The sequence below is a fragment of the Megalops cyprinoides genome, chromosome 10 (genome assembly GCF_013368585.1).
Source record: "Megalops cyprinoides isolate fMegCyp1 chromosome 10, fMegCyp1.pri, whole genome shotgun sequence".
Taxonomy (NCBI): Eukaryota; Metazoa; Chordata; class Actinopteri; order Elopiformes; family Megalopidae; genus Megalops; species Megalops cyprinoides.
Genome location: NC_050592.1, coordinates 26672647 through 26696710, shown reverse-complemented (window position 1 = coordinate 26696710; position 24064 = coordinate 26672647). Strand labels below are relative to the sequence as shown.

Here is a 24064-nt window from a genome sequence, read left to right as displayed (position 1 = left end):
TTAAACCTGAAGTTTACAGAGAAAATGGTAGAATGATTTTCAATGATTGGCAACAAAATATTGATGTAAGAAAGCCGCTGTGTTGCAGTGTATCTCTAATTAAAATGTAAGCGTTTTCAAATTACTCCTTTACAAAAGGAAATATATTTTATTGTATGTCCAAGTTTTTAATGCCTGGTACCATGGTATTATTATAATTATTATTATTTCTTGAATTATACTGCCATTTTACTCATTTTTTCCGTACTGATGCGTTACGCGGAGCAAGTCGTTTTCTGTTAATAAGATTGTAATTTATTTAAATAGCTTTTAGAAGTAAAATCAGGTCCAGTAGGTTGTTACGAAAACGGATTGACCACGAATAGGATTATGAGGGAGTAGGTTTAGAAAAGAGGATCTATTTTCTTTTCCATTGTTACATGACGAGCGGGGTCACCATCACTGCTATGTGTAAATTTGTATTTTCAATCACGCTCTAAATGGTTGTTTGTATATTTCTTTTTTCCACAATATTTCCCAAGGAGATATGTTCATATCATATTAAGGTGACTTGCCTCGTGCTACTTCTTTTAAAGAGAAGCAAAACAAAAGGGACATGTGTACCGTCTGGCACCGGTTCTCTCATCTGTAGCTTTAATTAATTATTCGATTAATTCATTCGTTAAAAATCCTGTGGGTGTATTTTTTCCTTGTTGGTGGTGTTTTTTTTTATTTGTTTTTATTTTTGTTTTGCTTTGCTTTTTTGTTATTTTCTATCAGACTTTGTTTGATCTGGATGAACTTGTGGGGAAATAAAAGTCGCAGAGTCATTCATGATAGATCTATGTTTAAGTAATATTTTATTACATACATGAACCAAGAATTGCACATTTTATGGTCTTGACATTAAAAGGCTTTTTCATTAAGTATATGTGAACTGCATATTTTATTCAAGTGCATAAAGAAAATAGAAATTAAGGACAAATGGTTAAGCTCTGCCATATTATTGTCATTGATATCTGAATTAGTAATATTAACACTGATGGCTGGAATAAAATTGTGATATTGGTGTGACAGACAAAGAAGGAAGCGCTGGCAATGTTAGGTCGACTTTTGACTCGATAACACATCCTGGGTGAGAATTCGGAGATTTTCTTTTATTTGCAGGACAAATAATGTAAATACTATATCCATTTAATTTACTCACCTGCATTTGTACATACACACTTGTACATACACGCACGTATGTATATATGTTACCTTTGACAGTAAAGCAAACACTAGCAACAAACACTATTCCGTGGATTTAATCCATAAATATACCAAATTAATCACATAAGGACGTTGTCATGTTTTGTAGTAAGTTCGTATTGCACTACACATCGTTAAGATAACCTAGAGCAATTTACTGTGCAGAACAAAATGCCTCGTGCACGGCACATTCCACGCTGTATCTCGCCTGCTCAACGGGTCAGATGAATTACAGGGTCAATACTGCAGAGTGAGCTGTCTATGAGGGATCCGATAGAATTGGTCAATACGTCAATCCAAAGGCTCATTTCGAATAAGAAATCAACTGCCCTCTGCCGGCCATAACTTTGGCCTTCGTGGCCCTTCCTGGTTTTGCCTGTTTTCAGTGTGTCGACATCAAAACAAAAATCCAAAACTCCGCAATTCACACACATTCCAGGAAAGGCCGCGTCAATATTCCAGGCCAGATTCAGATCATCTTCGTTATTATCTTCTGGCTCTACATAACAAGATCAACCAAAACGCTTCCATTCTGTGGCTACGTTACCTGAGTCTATTTTCCTCTGACAACGTGTTCTGAAACATATCGTTTACAATGTTAAACTTAGAATGGGTACGATATTTTATATCAGTTTTAAAAGCCTGGTTTTAAAACAAGGAGATGTTTGTATCACCTTTGACAATCATATTTTTACATGTAGAACAATGCTGTATTATTAGAGTATCACTGCATGCTCGCGCGAATGTTTCATTGAATTTCTCGTGCTGTTGCTCACGTTTATAACATTATATTGCACTCGTGAAATGTTTTTGAAAAGTCTATAAATCTGTTCATTTTCAATGCATTTCATCAAAACAATACATTGTACATTGTATGGGCTGCGTGGTGTCTATTCATAGTTCTTTCTCGGCGGAACTAACGATGGTACAAGTGTACGCTAGTCAACATGACCTTATAGCTTTTCAGAATATTTTGCATAGCATTTAAACTAAAATACAAAGCATTGCATTCTGTTTAAAATGTAAGTAAAATTTTTGGAATGTTTGTATCAGTTTGTCCTGTACGTGCCATTAATCTATTTAGGCCTATGTATTTTTATTTCGGTGACACAAGGGTCGTTTTACTCAGCTGAGGTCACTTGCTGCCATAGCATTTTAGTCATAATGTACAGCATAATGCAATGTTGTAGGCCTATGACTAAAATCAAAACTATGAAAAATGCAATACAAATGCAATTCATGTGTAATCAACTTCATATTCACGTGAGGGAATAAACCCTGGGCTCTGAGAAAGACAGGGTGTCCCAGGGTCGATCTGCTGATCGACTTCAAATTGATTTGTTGTTGATAGCTTGAGAGCCTGAAATTGACTGAATATTTAAAATAGGTTCAGGGACAGAGGTGCATATCTACAAGACACTGTACTGTGTCTACGTGCACTGAGCAGGGTTTCTTCTCGCAGACAGTAATAGGCTATCAGGCTTTAAAGTAAGCACTGAGCAGGAGATTTGTCGCGTTCTGTTCGTTCTGCTGTTCTGTTGACTGCACAGAATCGTTGACGTACTGATTAATGGGGTGGGGACAGGTAACCTTATTGCCCCTTGTATTTAATTACTGACGCGTCACTAACTAACATTAAATACACGTTTGTTTGTACACAGTGCTGTGGACATGCAAGCAATCGAGTATTGCTCTAAATAGCAGTAATTGAATTAACTGCTGGTGTGCTTTCAGTTGTTGGGGTTGTAGGTCGCTCACTATGTCAAGCCCGTGCTTTTGAACCTTGCCATAAATGAAATCAAATGCCATTGTTGTTGACAAAGGATATATCATTCTTGTAAATACAACTGAGTCGCTATCCTAAACAATATAGTCATATAATGCATAGCCATTATTTAGGCTATAATGTACACTTATGACACTAACCATTTAAATTAATAAAGGACAACGATTTATGGTTAATCTTAATATTTGAATATTTGTGTTTTGTTGACTGGAGACTGGAGTATGTATTTTGGTGCGTGTGTGTATATATACACACACCAAAATGTTTTATATTTATACAGGTCAATTTTTAGATCTGTTGTATAATCTCTCTAATATTAAACCATGCTTCGGGACATTATGGTTTTAGGTATTAACATGTTTTGTTTTCATTGAAAAGTATTGAGTGTATGTTACTACATTGTACATGCATTGTTAATTGTACATACATTGTTAGTTGTACATACTACAATTGATCTTATTTCTGGTGGCGGTCTGCAGTTTTTTTTTTTTTTTTTTTTTTTGCCCAAAAAAGATGGTGTTGGCGCGCGTTTCTTCTTCAGTTCCGTGAAACTGTCATTTCAAATGTTACAGGACATTGTCGCGGGCGGAAAGACCTGATTCCTCTCCCCGCATGCAGCGATTCCTACTTATGAGAAGTGCGCTGTTGTACATTTCATTCGCTTGACGGAATTAATAGCGCCGCATGTTAATTACATCTTCTTTATTTAGGTAAGTTGAATTTTCCCTTTAGGACTACACAGGACGTCTAAATGACACTGATCCTCCATCGGCAGTCACCGCGTGAGAAATAATGTCCACGATAATCCTTTAGTGCCATCTAGCGACCTTTGAAAGAGGACGCTCTCTGGCTGGTGAGCTAGAGCCGAATGGGACCAGCCTAATGTACTGTTAGTAAAAACAGTTTGGAACCTAACTTTTACTTATTATCCACCGGTTCAGTTAAATGGCCAAAAGTGGCTTCTGCATATTTACGGATAAGTTTACTATCGGCCGATGAAAGATAACACATTCTATAACAACAGAACCCCGGACAAATATTTCTTACTTTACTTACTTTATAGGTAATTGCAGACATTTTCTCATGGATACTATAAACCGGCAGTAATAATTTTATTTTCTACTATTCAAAGCTAGTCCCATTAAGAATAAATATTTTAAAGAGAAACATAAACGCATTGTATCAAAAAATCTCATATTTAATAACACAAACCAACGCATTTTGCAGTTTTACATAAGCTTACCGTGTTATTGGCATTGCTGTTTTTTAACACATTTCTATATCTGTGATTTCTACCCACTTATGAATTGCTATTAATGAGAATCTGCAAACATCTACACCCTATAAATGTTCTCAACTCTTTTTCGCCGAGTTTTTTGAGGCCATGCTCATATATGCACATTTAATTGGTCTCTTGTCTTCGAACTCAATGGAATAATGTGCTGAATTTAATGCTTGATTGCACTTTTAAAAATATATATTTTATGGTACCCATTGTAATTCATTCTACTCTTCCCCGCTCTCTTCTCAAGCTAGCTAGGTGCTCTTGTTCAGAGGGGTAGTTCTTTCGTTTCAGCAGCATATATTCAATTAGCGGTGGAGATCACGTTATGCCTTGAGTTCATTACAGCTGAATAATTTCTCCGCTGTTGTGATATTAAAAATACCCGATTTAATTCACGCTCAAAATTTAAATGCATTTCAGTTTGCAGATGCAGGCGTAAGTCCGAACACCAACGCAGGGAAAATCACAAGTAAACAAACGAGGCATAGTACATAGGGCCTAATTGATTTTATCATTTTCTCAAGAATCGGGTAGAATAGTTCTCAGCTCACAGACGTCGGAGAGTCCGACAGTACCACGTAAATAGGGCGTCGTGGGCATGGGCCACGATCGAATTCACTTTGAGTTGTGTGCAGGCACGTCATTTGGAGGTAATAAAAACACGCCTCCGTTTTCGAGGGCAATGTCAAATACACTTGGAATGGTATAGGGCCTATATGTGAGGACGGACAGAATTGCATTTTGGATTAATTGTTATCCCCATAACTGCAAGGTGCTTTGAGATATTTGTAAAGGGGGGAAGCTGCTACATCATCGTCGTCATAAATAATAGACATATAGACATACATACAATACCACTATGCTATGTGACAGATGTGTATGTATTAAAATGGTTTATTTATTTTCAAGAAAGTGTGTGCTTTAAAAAATATATTTTATCTAGCAGGATAAATTGAGTTCAGTAAACGAATATTTCAATGTATAAATTAAGGATCTTTAATAATATAGCATCATTGGGGCATAAGGCAAAGGACATGGTGGGTGACATGCTTTTTTGATTTTTTTTTAAATTCCCCTAATGGTAGTGGGTCAGTGGCAGCACGCCATGGACGTTTGACAGGCCAGAGAGACATGGCGTGTCCTTGAAAACTATGCATTCATACACGGAGAGGGCGCTTTCGGGGAGAAAGCTCAGCGTTATTTCGGACGGCCCGTGTTAACGGGCAGCGCCACAGAGCGCGGAGCTGCTGATGTCAGCCCCGGCCGTTTGAAGTGCCTGTAACGAGCCTCTCCGCTCAGGTGAGGGGAGATTACTGCAGGCTTTACCGCCGACTTTTCTCCCCCACAACTCTTCATTGACTTTCAAGTAAGGTCCCCAAACAGCAGAATTAATTAGATGAAAATGAACACCCTTTTGGGGATACCGAGCGGATGCTGGAAAGCCGACTTTACTTTCCTGTGATATTCTCCACGCTTCTGGATTCCTTGTTTAATTGCTGCCGTCTGTAAAAATATTTTGGGGTGAAAACACTCCCAGGGTTATATGAGTTCTTCATTTCTAAGGGGCAAACAGCATTTGATGTGTATGTAGTCATAATAATCAAGATGAAGTGTTATTCACTTGATATACCTGTTGTTTTAGAGTAGGAAGAGTATACATCACCTGCCTACACTAAAACAGCTCACAGGTAAAGTGCAAAGATGAAAAGAGGCGTCATCATAAGCCCATTCTATGTTTGAGTGCAGTCTCATGTGAAGTAATGTGTGTTAATCCTACAGTTAAATTGTGGAGTTGTTTGTAATAATCCCACAGGTGAAGAGTGGAGTTTGGTGCTTTAATTCTACAGGTAAAGTGTTGAGTTGGGTGTTTGTATCCCAGAGGCTGCAGTTTTTGCTTTTCCTCCGGTCAAATGTCAGGCTGATGACAGGCGTCTGTCACCCCCTAGCCTCATAGCAGGACTAGAGGAATTGATCCAATAAGACAAACATGCTGATGTGACAGATCATATCAGTCATGTACTCCACAGGGTGTACATGCATATATAATAATCTTCTGTTCAGTACACTTCAAATGAAAATGCTGCACCCCACAGATGCCAGTTTCTTTTGCAAAACAAAATAAATGACGAAACAGCAGAAAATTATAATTGACATGAACAAAAAATTGACACTGGGGATGACTGATCAATCCAGTACTCTTATGCCAACTAAAGCAAGTCTGCTTGTCAGAGCAGCAGATCACTCTGGTTTAAAGGTTTCACTGTCCATGAGGACACATGGCATTAGAAAACATTACAAGACTATATCTGACACAGATTTTTGAGGTTGTTTGGGACACAAACAGAAAGAATTTGAGTGACAAATGAATGCGAAGTACAAACATCTGAACACTTACAAGATAGAGTTTCGGTAAACTATTTAGACTATTGCTTTTTTTCTTCGTGTCACAGTGATGTGCTAATGATTAACAGACCCTGAAAAAGGAGGCCAGAGCAGGCAGCAGAGATCGCACTGGCAATGCATGACAATACAACTATCCTTTCCACCTAGTCTGGGAGGATGCCTGGACCAAGCGGGGGGTGGGGGGGTACTGACCATGAATCAAAGAACCATCACAGTGAGTCAGCCCCCTCCTACACACCAGTCAGACCACTGATGACAGTAACCCCACTCCAGCACACCAATCGGAACAATTCTATCATTGGTAACAGTAAGTTCCCTGTTCCCCTGTAACACCGCATGCAGACTGACTGTGCGACAGCTAATGGGCTGGGGCTGTCATGTAGCAGGGCTTGTATCCCAAAGATTGCAGGTTCACGTCACAGGCTGGCTCTGTTGTTGGTCCCCTGGCCAAGGTAATCTACCCACTTTGCCTCGGTATATGTGTATCTGTATAAATGACAGCTACATGACAAATTTAAAGATATGTAAGCCTCTCTGCATTAGAACATCCACTGAGCAAAAATACTGTGTAATATATAATAAGGTTCCTGATTCTACCACTGTTAACCATAAGGTACTCTAAAACACACACCAATCAAATATTCTACAGCTGATGACAGCTTCACTGAAACCCCTCATACAGTCCTGCAGCTGAGCCAGCAGACACACTGTATGAATCCTGTTTAAAGACAGGTTGTAATACCTCTGCATCACCAAGGGCTCTCAGTTCAGTATTAATATCCTATTGCTGTAGGCACACACACACACACACACACAGAAATGGAAACACACTCGCTTATTTCTGCGCACACGCGCGCACGCAAGCGGACGCAGACACAAGCCACACGGTGACAGAATTGCAAAAGAGCTTTTACAAATCATGTAATTGCACTGTTTAACATTACTGTTTACAATCTCATTCAGATGCATCCGAGCTAATTACAGCCAGCACACTTAAGTACACAAAACGCCCGTGTTCATTCGGTTGTAAACAAGTTATTGTTAATTATAACTTTGTCTGAACTTGGCTGATCAGTGGTCTGTATCGCGTCTCTCACTCAGGCTATAATTGAGCAGGTTGTGCGGGGCGCAGCGCTGGGCTTTCAGTAGGACTATCTCACATGTCGCTGGCTGTCACTTTTTAATAAAGCTTTTCAAGCTTTAAAAGCTCGCAGTTCACAGTTTTTTTTTCTTCTCTGCCACTGAGATAAATATACATTTATTCTGATGAAACATCAGCACCAATTTCCATTCTGACCACTGCAACGAAGCAGAGCTACACACCTGCTCCTGATGGATGGAGGGATGGGAGTGGGAGTGGGTGGCGGGGCTGCCTTACGGAAGCTGCTTCTGTTCAATCACCGGGTTTTGTTTTTAGCAGGAGGTACACAAAATGGCAGCTTACACAGTAAGCTGCTGATGTCTTGATTTGGGCTTCTGGTGGGGCGATTTTAGCCGGTCGGTTACAGGTCATCTTTAATCCCTAAACGGCCTCTGCCAGGGAAAGAGCTCTTTAAAGACCTTCACTGATGTTGATTTGTGCATGAATTTAACATTTCTTTGTTATTATTCTTTTGAATGTTTTGTTCTTTGCAATTTCACCATTTCATCCATACATAATTTCACATTTACCTGGAATAAATGTGCTCCTCTGTCATAGTCTGTGTCCACTGCTGCTGTTTATTCCATCCACCAAGGTCACTGTCACAGTAACATTAAGTCTTATGTAAGAATACTCACAAAATCAAAGAAATCTCACATCAAAGAATACAGATTGCTCAAATATATAATTGTACCAATACTATGATTGTAATATAAGAAAACAGCTCACAAAATAACTAAATAATAATACATTAAATTGCTCATTTTGATAGGTCAATTTTGAGATATGCATGTGAATTTCTCAAGCCCTTGTTTTACTTTGTTTTAAAATGGATGCTTGAACAAACCTTTAAACTAAACCATGTTCACAGACTGCATGTCAGAGTCATTACCATGAGCATGCCAGTTTTGCTGATTTCCAGCTTTAGGCGATATGATTTTCCAGGCACGTTTTTTAGCGCTGAGCAGGAGTTTTGTGGGTTATTCTGTGGGTCAGTCTGTACTTGTGCCTCTTCCGCTGATTTTCATCAATATGCGAGAATGAGTCAGTGTGGTGAATAGGCCGTACCACGGCTGTTAATTTACTCCAATACTGAACAACATTATGGGTAAACCTTTCTCTTATATCGTATATATCTAAATAAACTATCAAGTGGTAAATGATAATGCTATCTTTTGTGCTTACAGGCAGTCATTAGCATTTTGGTTTGTGGGAGAGAAACAGGCAAATGTCAAGGGAATTTATTTCTAGTTATATTTGTGGAATAAAACTATACTGTGTGGTTCATATCCATGAATTTGGGAAGAGGATTGTACAGCACAGTACGCAAGCTGTATGTATTACATAAATACATAGTAATAACACATGTCATGTCATGTGTAATGGTACATATATTGTGCACTAGCCACGTTACACTAGCACTAACACACTTGTGTGATTAATTAAAGTCCTAAGCTTTGGTGTGAAGTTTAGGGATTGATGAGGTTTATGTTAATGACTTATTTGGTATATTCACATAAACTACAACCTTATGGTCTGGATTAGGGTCTGTGTTTACGATATGTATATATAATAGGACATAGATATTATTTATGTAATTAGGGTGAAATCAGATAGCATTCTACTGGTACAATATAAAATGTTTATAAGTGTTTTGCTTTTATGCTGTATGCTCTGTGTTAATGGGCATGTCAGTGTGAGGCTTTTCTGTAGAATGCTTTCTTGGTTCGAACAGTTCTGCTTGTAGAACAAACGGTACAATTTCAGGTATTTATCAGTGCCGAAGATGTTAAAAACATCTATCTACAAAATCAAGGCACCACCCCACCCCTACCCATTGTGCTGCTTCAAAAATAGTACTAATTAAAAAGATTACGGGCATATTTATACTATAACACCACTCTCGTTGTACTGGAATCAGAGAAGACATATAAGCCCACACAATGATGCCTGTCATCTTGAGGTCTGTCCTCGGGCGCGATGGTGGGTTAGGCGTCTGTCTCCACCGTGGTGCGAACGTGAGAGAGCTGCCAAGCTGTCGAGTCCCAAAGATGGCACATGTTATTGTAACTGTGAGGAATACCGGGCCAAACCACAAGGCAGAAGTGTTGAGTAATTTGTCTTTCCCCAGGGTATCTGTTGTTTTTAGTCAGTGAACCATAGATAGGGGGAGAGAGTGGGCAAGAGATATTTTTTTTTTCCCACCAATGCCGGTATTTCTGAAGTACAGTATATACACCGTACACACCCTAATATACAAGCATATTCCACTGAAATAGGTGAATATCTGTTTTATTGACTTTTTTTGAGAAAGCTGATACCATTCGGCTTTGGCTTTTAAATGTTTAAATTAAAGTTATTCAAAGTGGTCTGTGGGGAAAAAGTATATATTGCTTCAATCTGGGACACAATGAGTGTAGAAAGAAAACCAATTATTCACAAAAAAGAGACCTGAAGTTTCAGTCCAAGGCTGTTCAAAATAAATCACAGCTTTTCAGTCACTAGTTTCAGTCTATTATAAAGATATAAAATTTCTTGCTCAGTGTAAATGAACTGGTTGTGCTGTCACCCACCGAACATGGGCTGCAGCAGAATCTGACATGGTTTGTGCAGTACTGTCAGACCTCGACTGTGGCTAATAAAAAAGGTTTAAAAGATTAAAAAAAAGGCAGAAGGCAAATTCTAAGGGAAGCAGTTACCCCACCCTTCGTAACAGAGTATTGGAGCATACAGCAAATCTCATTTAAAAACATAATCCAGAGCATGTTACGCAAATTAAATTTTTCAAAACATTTTACTAAAATCACACCAACCATCAGAATATAGCTGAAGTAATGAGTTATCAGGTCCACTAGAGGTATACTTGTTACACAAAAATGTAACAAATGTTACGCAGAAAGCATTACATGTAGAGAAAGGAATCAATATAAAGCCTTCCTATTCCCAGAGCTCCAATAAGAGTCCTCCCAATGAGCTGTCTCTATAAAACCCATTGACCAGTTAACCAATTATTTTCACATTCCCCAGCCTTTCATTTCTGCTCCAGTAATACTCAAATTATAAATCAAATAACTGTTATATGGAAATTTGGGATTAAGCACAATTACTGTAACAATTATTATGATGCTACTGTTTGTTAGAACATTAGTGTAACATTTACAGTGCCACAGAATATCTGCTAAAACATCACTGTCAGATAATGCAGATGACATTTAAGTGGAAGTATTTTTTGTTGTGTTATTACTGTTGGTTAGAATATTAATAGCACCATTGTTACTGTTGTCACAACTATACATTGCTGTATTTATTTGCTATAAATAAGTGCTTTGTTAGTATAAGTATTCATATATAAGTACTGCTTGTGTAAAACCTTCATACCACACTGATAAGGTCAGTTGGTGTTGGGTGAGTTGAGCACCTTGTATGGTAGTATATTAAAGCTCTTCTTCATCATCATTATCACTGTCACCTTGACACAGATTTAAAACTGACAGGCATGGTGAGAGAGAATGAGAGGGTGACAGAGAAATGCAAACTGAAAGAGTGGAAAACGTTGCTTGCAGAACGTTGCTTGCTGGAAATTATGAACCTGAAGTGAACACAGAAGGTGACCAAACGAAGAAGACAGTGAATATTCACTGAGTCACTCTTAATGAAGACGTCTGTTAAATATGTATTAACTACAAAAAAAAAAAAATGGGTCAAGCACACAAAGATTAGCACCGCTCCTCGAAGAGAATTATTCAAGAGCATGAATCCAAACACACTCTGGTGAGTGACTGTGCATGAAGTCCCACTCCACGCAGACGGGGGAGAGTGCACCTCTTACCCCACGGGGATTGTCTGAGGACTGAATCCAAGAACATCTGCTCCCGAGGCCCACAGAGAGAGGACACGCTCAGAACCTGAGATGCTGAGACAATCGCCAGCCTCCATTTTATTAATACCAACGACGTGACCCCAAAGTTGACGCTCAGCTCTTGAAGTGCTTTTGAGGGTGGACTGCGATGACTGTGGACCATCCTTCATTTGTGTACTTTAAAGTCAAATTAGATCACTTCCTGTCCTACAAATGGCACAACAGATTTTTACACACCCAAAAACATACAAGGAGAGAAATTACAATCATTGCAACAGTGGATATAAATAGAATAAATTTCCCTATTTAAAATCAAAGAATTGTGATCCAATAAAAAAGTTCTCTTTTTATGACTTGTAAACCCATTGATTGCATTTAATGAGTTTTGAACGCACGTATATCTGTGATTTGTGAACCTCTTTGTTGCTGTGTGTGTGTCTGTGTGCATGTGGTTTCCACATTCCTGTATACCTGAGGAAATAAACTCAACACACTCCAGTTTTCTTTCACAACACACTAAAAATGCTTATGAAGTCAGAGGACCCACGAGACAAAGGTGGGACTTCCAGGCTCAGTCTATTCTAATGGACAGTGGTGGAGCTCATTTCTAACAATAATTAGATATCCTGCATAGGCAGTCTGTGATGCCGGTTTTGCATGCTGTTAGCAATATTTTTGTCTGTAGATGAGGCCCTTGGAGAAGTGTGACCTGCCTATTGCTTTGGTTGAGTGTAGGGCAGTCTTGTTGCTGTGTAATGATGACTACAAGCAGACAGAAATACTCCACTACAATCTGTCAGAAATATAAGGCACCAGAACACATCATAACAGCAGGTCACAGTAGCATTTGCACTTCCGTCTCTGTACATAGATGTGCAAGAAGCCATTACAAGATTAATAAATAAACATTATAGCAAAGTGTTTTGTATAATTTCACACCCACTAGGTAAATTATATATATTTAACGTTTTACATTTAATGCAAGTGCTAAATTTCAAAAGGAATAATCACATCTCTGAACTCCATGTTCTTCATCACGTAAAAAAAAAATTGCTGTAAAAGATCAAAGTGTAATGGGTAAACTGACAAGACTCTCTCTGAGAGACAGAGTGAGTGAGGCTGTGTGCTCTGCGTAAAAAAAAAAAAAAAAAAACACAGACAAACAGTAAAAACAACCCTGAGATTCAGATCGGTATTCACTTCAAAAACATGGAGCAGAAATGAAACCTTGGAGGCTGAGCTGCGTGTCCGTGTTGGTGAGTGAAAAAGAGTCAAGTCACCCGGCGTGCTCCTCATCCTCTGAACCTTTAATCAGCTGATCCCAGACTCTGAAACCGCTCTCAGTCGCAGGGGGGGGGCGTGGCTCGGCCCTCCTCAGGCTTCGGGGAGTCCCCGCCTGGTGTCCCTGCGCGGGGAGGGTGGGCGTGGTTACTGCGTGAAGCTCTTCTTGATGGCCACGCTGGGGAAGAGGGTGCTGAGCTCCTGAACGGTGCGCGCGTCGATCTGGGAGCAGAAGGAGACGTCCAGCAGGAGGAGCTGCGGGCAGGAGCGCAGCAGCTTCCGCAGAGACGCCGCGCTGACCATCCGCGTGCCTGTTACACACACAGCCACCAGTAATCATTAATAACAGTAACCAATAATCAATAACACCATCCGCGTGCCTGTTACACACACAGCGACCAGTAATCATTAATCAATAACAGTAACCAATAATCAATAACACCATCCGCGTGCCTGTTACACACACAGCCACCAGTAATCAATAATCAATAACAGTAACCAATAATCAATAACACCATCTGCGTGCCTGTTACACACACAGCCACCAGTAATCAATAATCAATAACAGTAACCAATAATCAATAACACCATCCGCGTGCCTGCTACACACACAGCGACCAGTGATCATTAATCAATAATAGTAACCAATAATCAATAACACGATTTGCGTACCTGTTACGCACACAGCGACCAGTAATCATTATTAAATAACAGTAACCAATAATCAATAACACCATCCGTGTGTCTGTTACACACACAGTGACAAGTAATCAATAACACCATCCGCGTGCCTGTTACACACAGCGACCAGTAATCATTAATAACAGTAACCAATAATCAATAACACCATCCGTGTGTCTGTTACACACACAGCAACAAGTAATCAATAACACCATCTGCGTGCCTGTTATACACACAGCAACAATTAATCAATAACACCATCTGCGTGCCTACACACACAGCGACAAGTAATCAATAACACCATCTGCGTGCCTACACACACAGCGACAAGTAATCAATAATCAATAACACCATACGCGTGCCTGTTAAACACACAGCGACCAGTAATTAATAACACCATCTGCATGCCTGTTACACACACAGCGACAAGTAATCAATAACACCATCTGTGTGCCTGTTACACACACAGCAACAAGTAATCAATAACACCATCCGTGTGCCTGTTATACAGACAGCGACAAGTAATCAATAACACCATCTGCGTGCCTACACACACAGCGACAAGTAATCAATAACACCATCTGCGTGCCTACACACACAGCGACAAGTAATCAATAATCAATAACACCATACGCGTGCCTGTTACACACACAGCTACCAGTAATCAATAACACCATCTGCATGCCTGTTACACACACAGCGACAAGTAATCAATAACACCATCCACGTGCCTGTTACACACAGCGACCAGTACTCAATAACACCATCTGCATGCCTGTTACACACACAGCGACAAGTAATCAATAACACCATCTGTGTGCCTGTTACACACACAGCAACCAGTAATCAATAACACCATCTGCGTGCCTGTTACACAGCGACAAGTAATCAATAACACCATCTGCGTGCCTGTTACACAGCGACCAGTGATCAATAATCAATAACACCATCCACGTGCCTTACACACATAAATCAGTAATCAATAATCAATAACACCGTCTGTTTGCCTGACACACAGACATAGGTAATCAATAATCAATAACCAATACAGAATCAGTAACAAACATATAAACAATCAATGATTAGTGAATAGTCAATATAAAATAGAGCTTGAATAGTGTTATGCTCACACTCACTGGTCTGGGAGTGTTGTGAGCCTGGTCTGGTGCTCGTTTAAATTGAATGGATCCAGTTATGTTCAACTGTGATGGAAGTGGTTCTGCATAAGGGTGTCTGCTAAATGCTTGTAATGTAAAATGAATTATACCATCTACCTGCCTGAGACACAGTAATGAATAATAAATAACTGATACACAGTCCATAACACCAGTCATTCAAGTAACACAGAACAATCAATACTCCACTATGAATACAGAATCAATGACATTCATGTCCTGACGCTTTCAGCTATCCACTTGAAGTGATCATTTGTCAATAATCAGTAAAGAATAACTTCCTCTATGTGTCCAAAATATAGTACTCACAAATCAATAGCCAAAACAAAATTGATAACACCATCCATATGCCTGACACGCAGTAAGCAGTTCAATCAGTGAAGAATCTATACCATCATCTGTGTGCCTGAAACACCGAATCATCAATCGACGATCAGACGGTCAACGCGGCACGTCAACAGAAGCGCCCCCTCCCTCACCCAGGATGTCGAGGTGCTGCAGGGCGGGGCAGTGGGCCGCCAGCTCCTCGATGTCCGAGTCGCAGACGGTGCGGTTGGCGGTGAGGAAGAGCTTGCGCAGGCGGGGCAGGCTGCGCGCCAGCTGCAGGAAGCAGCCGGAGCTGCTCTGCAGGGTGGAGCACCAGCCCAGGTCCAGCTCCTCCAGCAGGCGGCAGCCCGTCACCAGCTCCGCCAGGCCCCGCTCCGTCAGGTTCTTGCAGCGCCACAGGTCCAGGGAGCGCAGCGAGCGGCAGCGCACGCTCAGCATGCTGGCCACCACGTCGTAGTCCTCGATCTGCGGGGAGAGCAGCTGAGCCACCTGTCCCCTGCGTACCTCACGTTGCGCTCACACACCGTTCTGTCAGTCAGGACGGGGCGCGAGCCTGAACATCACTGTTTTACAGTATGCATGCAACACTATGTTGCATACGTGTGAGTGCATGCAATACATAATGGAATGTAATGTAATGTGCGTGCATGCATACGTGTGGGAGTACATGTGTGTGTGTGTGTGTGTTTGTGTGTGTGTGTGTGTATGTATACATGTGAATGAGCGTGTGCATAAATGCGTGTCAGTGGGTGCGTGCAAGTGTGTGAATTTGTATGTTAGTACATGCGTATGTGTGTAAGTGGTTGTCTGTGTATGAATCCGTGTTTTGCATGTGTGAACATGCCTATGTGAACGTACATCCATGTGTGACTGTGAATGTGTGTGTGTGTGTATGTGTGCGTACATGCGTGTGTGTGTGTGTGTGAATGTGTGCGTGCGTGCATAAGTGTGCGTGTGCGCGTGTCTGTGTGTGTGCACGCGCACGTGTGTGTGTGTGTGTGTGCGCGCGCGCGTGTGTGTGTGTGTGTGCGCGTGCCCACGTGTGTGTGTGTGTGTGTGTGTGTGTGTGTGTGACTGTGTGTGCGCGCGCGCGTGTGTGTGCGTGTGTGTGTGCGTGTGCGTGTGTGTGTGAGACTGTGTGTGCACGCGCGCGTGTGTGTGTGTGTGTGCGCGTGCCCACGTGTGTGTGCGTGTGTGTGTGTGACTGTGCGCGTGAGTGTGTGCATGCCTTTGTCCGTGCACGCTTGTGTCTGTGCTTCTCACCATCACGCAGCTCCCCAGGTTGAGGTGCTGAAGTTCAGCGCAGAAGGTCAGGATGCTGAGCAGGGCGGTTTGCTGCGGACAGAGCCGGGCGAGGCAGGCATCCAGGGGAGAGGGCCGGGGAGAGAGGTGCAGAGTGGGACATGCCTTTGTTTGTTACAGTGCTCTGACCTTAAAAACACTCAGTAAAATAAGACTGAGGAATGTGTGCAGTATTAACCATGCTGACAGCGGAGCCATGTTATTTAATATCCTCTCCTGTTTTCATATACAAAATTAAGAGAGAAAAAAAAAACATTGTCGTGAAGCTATGAAATGGTTTAATGTTTTGTGTGGCGTTTGGCACACATGACTAACTAGCTCAAGAGTAATGCGGGAGTATCATATTTCTGCCGGCAGTGTTTATTATGAAACTATTAGTGCTAATTTAGGTCTCAGTTGGAGCACCCAGGAGAACACAGGTATTACGTCTCACCTGGAAGGAACAGGAGAGAATGCCGCTATTGTTTCTCTGACACCGCTGAGCTGGAGGTGGTTTTGAGCACCGCGCAACTTCAGGTGTGACACGCTATCTCTCTGGTGACAGGAGAGGAGCGTGTGACTGTGTGTGTGTGTTTGGGGTCTCGTTCTGGCTCGGCGTTCCATCTTTAAAGAGCAGAAACCATTTTAATTACGGCCCTGACAGTTTAATGACAGCGCGCGGCACAGGGGCGTCGGCACACGCACAGTCTGAGGTGTGTGGGTTTCTAAACCATCCCAGCGATGCTCACCGCAGAAAAACTACACCTCAGAGGACAGCGCCGGTCACCACTTGCCTGCTCGTGATGACACATCTCTCTCTCTCTCTCACACACACACACACACACACACATGCGCGCACACACCACACTTGTGTAAAATGTGTTCTGTTCAGGTAGAGACCTGAGCAGCCTTGGTGTGGACTCACATCAGAATTAAAAGACTACATGGTGTTCCCTTCTGCAAAGAGGGTGCCAAGCCAGTAATTTCATTGCTCCCGCATTAGACAGAACGCTTTTTGTTTTCAGTTTGGTGCGCAGTGAGGTCCATGAGACTTTTCCAGCTGCAAACAAGCTGGCGCAGTGGTGTCTGTGATCTTGGTTCCAGGACAGATCTTAATCATTACATTTGGAGCCGCTGATTGGAATGGAACCTGAAACCCCTGTTTTTATCAGGTGTCAATCAGCTGCTGAAGCAGCATCTCTAGAACCTTCGGAACCTCCAAAACCATGGGGAGACAACAACAGTGCTAGTGTGTCACATATGCTACTCAATACCAAGAAACATGCTCTCACCTCAATCTTAGTGCGGTAGAGGACGAGCCGGCGGAGGGCGGTCAGCTGGGAGATGTGCCCGAAGGCCTGGGGGTGGAGCCGGTCACAGGAGGACAGGTTGAGCTCCTGCAGGCCAGGGCAGGTCTGAGCGATCACCTCTATACAGGCCTCCGACAGGAAGTGACAACACGCCAGCTCCAAACACACCAAGCCTGCGCCACAGGCCTTCACAAAACTGCACCAGCAGGAAGAGGAGAGCAGAGAACGCAACAGCCTCAGCTGTCAGACACAGTGTAGCATAATATCTACAGATTCAACTGTCAGACACAGTATAGTATAACATCTACAGATTCAACTGTCAGACACAGTGTAGCATAATATCTACAGATTCAACTGTCAGACACAGTATAGTACAACATCTACAGATTCAACTGTCAGACACAGTGTAGTATAATATCTACAGATTCAACTGTCAGACACAGTGTAGTATAATATCTACAGATTCAACTGTCAGACACAGTGTAGCATAATATCTACAGATTCAACTGTCAGACACAGTGTAGCATAACATCTACAGATTCAACTGTCAGACACAGTGTAGTATAATATCTACAGATTCAACTGTCAGACACAGTGTAGTATAACATCTACAGATTCAGCTGTCAGACACAGTGTAGTATAATATCTACAGATTCAACTGTCAGACACAGTGTAGTATAACATCTACAGATTCAGCTGTCAGACACAGTGTAGTGTAATATCTACAGACTCAACTGTCAGACACAGTGTAGTATAACATCTACAGATTCAGCTGTCAGACACAGTGTAGTGTAATATCTACAGACTCAACTATCAGACACAATGCTGTATACGGGCTCTCCTGTGAGACACACAGTAATCTAAAGCCCACAGGCTTACCAGTCATACACACTACTATAAAATGTACAGGCTCTACTGTCAGACATTCTATACCATAATATGTACAGGCTTAATTGCTAAACACACTGAACTATAAAATCTACAGACTCAGCTGACCCACAGTATTATCTACAGGCTCTAGACACAATGCTCTACAACAAAAAGCCAGATTTTATCTACATAAAGTTCAGGCAGAAAGATGTTTTTATATGTATTGCGTGATATTATGCCCTAAAATGTTAACTTTGATAAAAGGAATACATTAGAATACTAATTAAGTGGGATCACTCTATATAAATAGACTCCTGCACTCTCACAGAAACTGCCAAGTCCAAACAACCCTCCTCACATACTTATAGTATAGTATAGTACAGCACAGTATAGTATATGATAGTACAGTTCAGGATATACGCCTGCCCACACACACTCACACGCGAGAGACCCCATAGAGAGCACCCCTGAAACAGATCCTGTCTCACTTTCTACAGCTGCAGTCAGGGCAGTGACCTCTGACCCCACTGCCATGGCGTATCCCTGACCTGCAGAAGCCAGTGGCAGTGACCGCTCCACGGTTGCCAGTCCAGGACAGGCTGAGCCTCTGGACGAGGGTGCAGCGGCTCTGGAGGTAGCCCAGAGAGGCGTCCGTCAGCCGGGCCCAGTACGGCTGCAGACTCAGCTGGATGTACTGCAGAGGGTCGTAGCAGTGCTGCTGCAGCAGCTTGCAGCTCTGGGCCAGCCGGCACAGGTCCGGCAGGGTCAGGTGGCTCACAATCAACTGAATGAGCTGCAGTGAGTGGGAGACAGAGCCAGAGAGAAACTTTTACCCAGAATCCTTAGCAGGCAGCAGAAAATAAAGACCGATGTGGTAATGAAGTTGTAAGATACCGTCTTAAGGTCAAAGGGTATCTAGTACACAAGGGACTGGTGTCAGGCTTCACAGGTGAGGTGTGTGTGTAATTGAGGCAATGCGTGCGTGTGTATTCCTTGTGTTTGCAGCACAGTATCAGTAGACAAACAACCTCATTGTGTCATAGACAGCTGTGATTATAGGAGAGCCAAGTGACAGCGGTTTGGAGAGAAAACAAGATGAGTAACACTAGAGGAGAGAAGGAGAGGGAAGGAAGGGGGGAAGGCAGACAAAAAGAGAACAAATTGGATCTGTATTTTTAAAGCTGACTAAGAAAACATGGAAACTTCTTTCTGCTTAATAGAAATTACCCTCGAATAATAATATAAGCAAGACTGTTTCCAGCCAGCACACCAATTCAATTGGAGGATGGTCAGGGTACCAGGGTCAAACACACAAATTGGTAGCACCTCTCAGGCGCTTTGCAAAAAACACATTTCTTTACGTTCGCTTAGTAGACACTAATGCTATCCAGACCAACTTACTCAGCTTACAATTTCTGCATGTGATTCATTTGCACAACTAGATATTTACAGAGGCAATTCAGGTTACATGCCAAGGGTATAACAGCAGTGGCCCTCCCGGGAATTAAACTGGCAACCTTTGAGTTACAAGCCCTGCTCCTTACCACTGCAACACACTGCTGCCCACAGCTTACCTGTGTATGTATGCAGCACGTACCTCATAGGGTAGCTTGTCGAAGGAGCCGTTCCCCGTGCTGTTCTTCTGGCTTCCGGAGTCGGCCACCTCCCTCTCGTCCTCGCTGTCGCTCAGGTCGCTGATGTCGATCATGGGCATCTTGTAGAGGGACAGGATGGGCCTCTGCTTGACGCCCCGCAGGATGACTGCGTCCAGCTCGGTGTAGTACTCCAGCAGGGAGCTGTTCACCTCCAGCCGGATCAGGTTGGTGGCAAAGCTGATCTGCTTGATGCTGGGGGAGAACTGCCTGGCGTAGGGGGTCAGCGCCTTGGACGGCTCCCCTGACCACAGCACCTCCCACCTGCGCACAGCAACGCCAACACTGCGTCACGCTCGGGGGTTACAGGGCCAGGCTTGAGAGGTATAGGGTAATGTAGTGGCCCTACGGGGTAACTCTAGAGTTTCTAAGGGGATTGCTAAAGATATTCTGAATATGGAACACTATGGGTCGTGACAGGCAAACGTTGACCAATGCAAGCGATAACATGACAAAGCTTGATGATACAGGCTGTAACAGAACTATGTCGGTGGACACAGGGTGAGGTTGTGCAATGTAGGTTGCAGCAAGGCAATGCTGGATGATGTAGACTAAAACACGTGACATTGTGCAATGCGGTTTGAAGCAGGGAGGTGTCAGGCAGTCGCAGGCTGTAACAGGCCGCAGCTTCCAGGCGCGATACCTGACATCGGCCGGCGGGTTCTGGGAGAACGGGTTGAGCGAGCAGGCGAGGATCTGGATGATGGCGCCCGGGTGGTAGGTCTCCAGCACCTCGACGGCCGTGGGGTACACGGGCTCCTCGAAGGCCAGCTCGATGTAGTCCTGGCTGTGGAAGGACAGCGCCGTCCGGCGGAAGGGCAGAGGCGCGCTGGCGCACTGCTCCCACCACTGGCCGTACGCGCGGAAGACGGCCGTCTGCGTGAAGTCCCCCGAGCTGGGGAAGACGTTGGGCATGCCCGCCAGGTTCCACATGGTGTAGGACATGCTGTTCTCGCTGCCGTAGTGGGAGCTGAAGTCCAGCACCTCCTTGGCGTACTGCTCCACCTCCACGCTCAGAGGCAGAGCACGCTGGCTGGACTCCATGGCCCGCCGGCTGTTCAGAACCTCTCCCCGCGTCCCGCTCCTGGACCGGCGCCGCAGACAGATATAGTAAAACATGCTCAGAACGGTTAGCATAGGGAACATTGGGCTTGGACCGGGTCGGGTCGAAAGCACCAGCAGCACCAGGCTGGGTTCTGCTCTACACAGCGCAGGCTACAGGCCCAGCCACATGCATGACCTGTGGGTTCGAGGGAGAGAGACACACAGAGCGTGAGAGCAGCAAGACATCTGACCTACATTCTCCTGCAGACAGCAGAGCTGATAACCTGCATCAAACATCAATGTCGCCATGACCCATAAATGTAGACTGATATTTACCTAGATGTGATGTAAGATATGTATGACATTACTAGAAACAGCATTGCATCTTTATCATCATACTGATGATATGAAAAAATTCTTAACATCCAAATAACACAGGAGGTGGAGAGAAAACAATTGCATGTTTCTGAGGTCCAGTCCTGATGATGTCACGGAGGGACCGTGGACAGTAGTACCTACATGACTCAGTTTAGCATTTCAGAATTTATACACCTCTGTTTCATGACACCTGTCACATGTTAGAGACTGTTAATGTAGTGCAAATATCAATAATGGTATACATATTAGGTCAATACAGTGATCTGCTTGTCTTTCCTTTTAGCTTCTTTTAATGCAATGCATGTAATTTTTCAGCTGTCAACCCCCCCACGCTATCAGTTTCACAGCACAGAGGGAATTATTTCAACAAATTAATATCCTGAGATAAAGGCTAATAACTTGCATTTTATCAGACAAACATATTTTGTGCAGTGTTTATACAGTCAAAATGCAAATACCAATATGACACGAACACAAAATATGAAATATCTTCCATCTATCTAACGAAGCAGCATCTCAAAACGGCTACAGCGTGGGACAGATAGCGCCTTATCTCCAGTGCAATTAAGTTTATGCTTTTAGTTTGCTTTTTCGCTAGTTTGTCATTATGTGCATGTTCTTGGTCAGCCAGAAATGAGACATCCTCTCTCTTTGTGTCACAAAGTAAGCACAGAAACAAACTCAAGCATGCTTATTACTTAATTTATTACATAACTGGCTATATCAGAAGGGACCCCCTGAACTCCGGTACTGTCATTTACTTAAACGCTTTGTTTTGTTGTACAATCATCCTTCCAAAAGCCAAAGATGACCTTGCTACTCCCATTGAAATCCCGATAGATGGCCCCACCCATCACAGCTCAAAATCGCTGGCAACCATCAGCTATCTGGGCGAAGTCCAGGAGAGCGACCTAGCTAATACACTGTAGCTAGCTAACTTTGTAGATAGCTGACATACAGTGACTGGCTGTTGCAATGTTAACCAGACTTAGTCGTGTAGCTGTGTATAGATACATAATTACCTAGCTCACGTTAGCTCATTCTGTCCTACTAGGATGCTGAATTTACAGCGCCCGTGCAATCTGTTTGATATGAATACACACATGCACACAAACAAACTCGTATAACCAACTAGCTAGCTTGTTACTGTTCCCAGTTTGACAGCCGGTCCATCCGGGTCATTCTTTGACGAGTGAAATGATGGCCATCTAGTAAGCCAGATGAAGCCACATAAAGCCACACAATGTTTCTTATTCGCTGGTACTTACGGTATTTGAAAATACCCGTTAGAATTGCGAAACTGTCTTCTTGCCATTTCAGAAATGATCTCAGGAACCCTTGTAGCTGCAGGCTCCCATTTCTGTTTACCTCGAGTATCAACATCCGGTTGCAGTCGATTACTGCTGGACGCAGGGTACTATGGGTATTGTAGTGAAAGTATCATCGACTCGTCTCGTAGAAACGTTTTCTCCGCAGATAGCTATTGTCTATCGCAGAATATTGCATAGGTGGTTATACTCATGATTACGGCGCCTGTTTTCGACTGTTTGATGCAAGTATTATATAATTTTATAATGTAAGTACATACATAAACACTTCTAACGCATATATTCATATCTTCTTGTAGATGAAGTTTGTTGTGATTTTGATGTAGGAGTCACTACTTAGTGAGGTCTGTGAAGTCAAAAGGAGATGACAGTGACCTTCCTTAGGGCATGACTTTGACGACAAGGCTTTAGTGAATGCCACAGATGGAGAAGTTCAAACGTGGTGTTTAATGTGCACAAATCTCGAGGCATCATTAACAAGTATTTTTCATATCATGAGTGCAGAAGGTCATTTACTCGGTTGCATACAGGATCCTATACAGTGGCCACAGTGGGGTCCACACTTTCTTGCGCTCTTTCTGTTAAAAGATTATCCAGGTTGTATATAAATATGTTGAATGCTTGCAGCTCTTCCTGCCTCCACCCAAAGGTCCTTCAAAACACCAATAAAATTTAATTTCAGAACACGAATTATCTCTGATTTGGAAAAAAAAAAGAATACGATTGTTTGATTTGTTGAATAAAACATTTGTCAGTCAGTGCAGCGTGAGAGTGAGGCCATGTGACATTTATTCTGTAATAAACGAACGCGCTCCCTGGAGGCCCACTGTCCCCCTCTCCGAGGAAGAGCAGCTCGGGGCGCGTCGTGCTCGGAGGGGGCGAGCTGAAGGCCATCCGTCACACGGGCTCCGCGCTCGCCGCGATGAAGAGCGGACGCGTGTGACCGCTCTTGGCTGGCATTTGCATAGATGAATGATTTGTCCAGCCACTCGCTTCCCCTCGGTGATTTGAGCTGCCATTGTCAACACAAAGA

General features: G+C 42.8%; 1 protein-coding gene across 1 annotated transcript; it reads right to left on the bottom strand.

Annotated features, from left to right (window-relative positions):
• Positions 1–12831: 12831 nt before the first annotated feature.
• fbxl4 (F-box and leucine-rich repeat protein 4) lies at positions 12832–23052 on the bottom strand. Its single transcript, XM_036539395.1, has 8 exons — positions 22972–23052; positions 20925–21521; positions 20227–20545; positions 19178–19422; positions 17742–17955; positions 16432–16503; positions 15321–15633; positions 12832–13296 (listed from the first exon to the last, which is right to left on the bottom strand). The coding sequence occupies exons 2-8, from the start codon at positions 21425–21427 to the stop codon at positions 13133–13135; spliced, it is 1830 nt and encodes a 609-aa protein (XP_036395288.1). The 5' UTR covers positions 21428–21521; positions 22972–23052; the 3' UTR covers positions 12832–13132.
• Positions 23053–24064: the final 1012 nt, after the last annotated feature.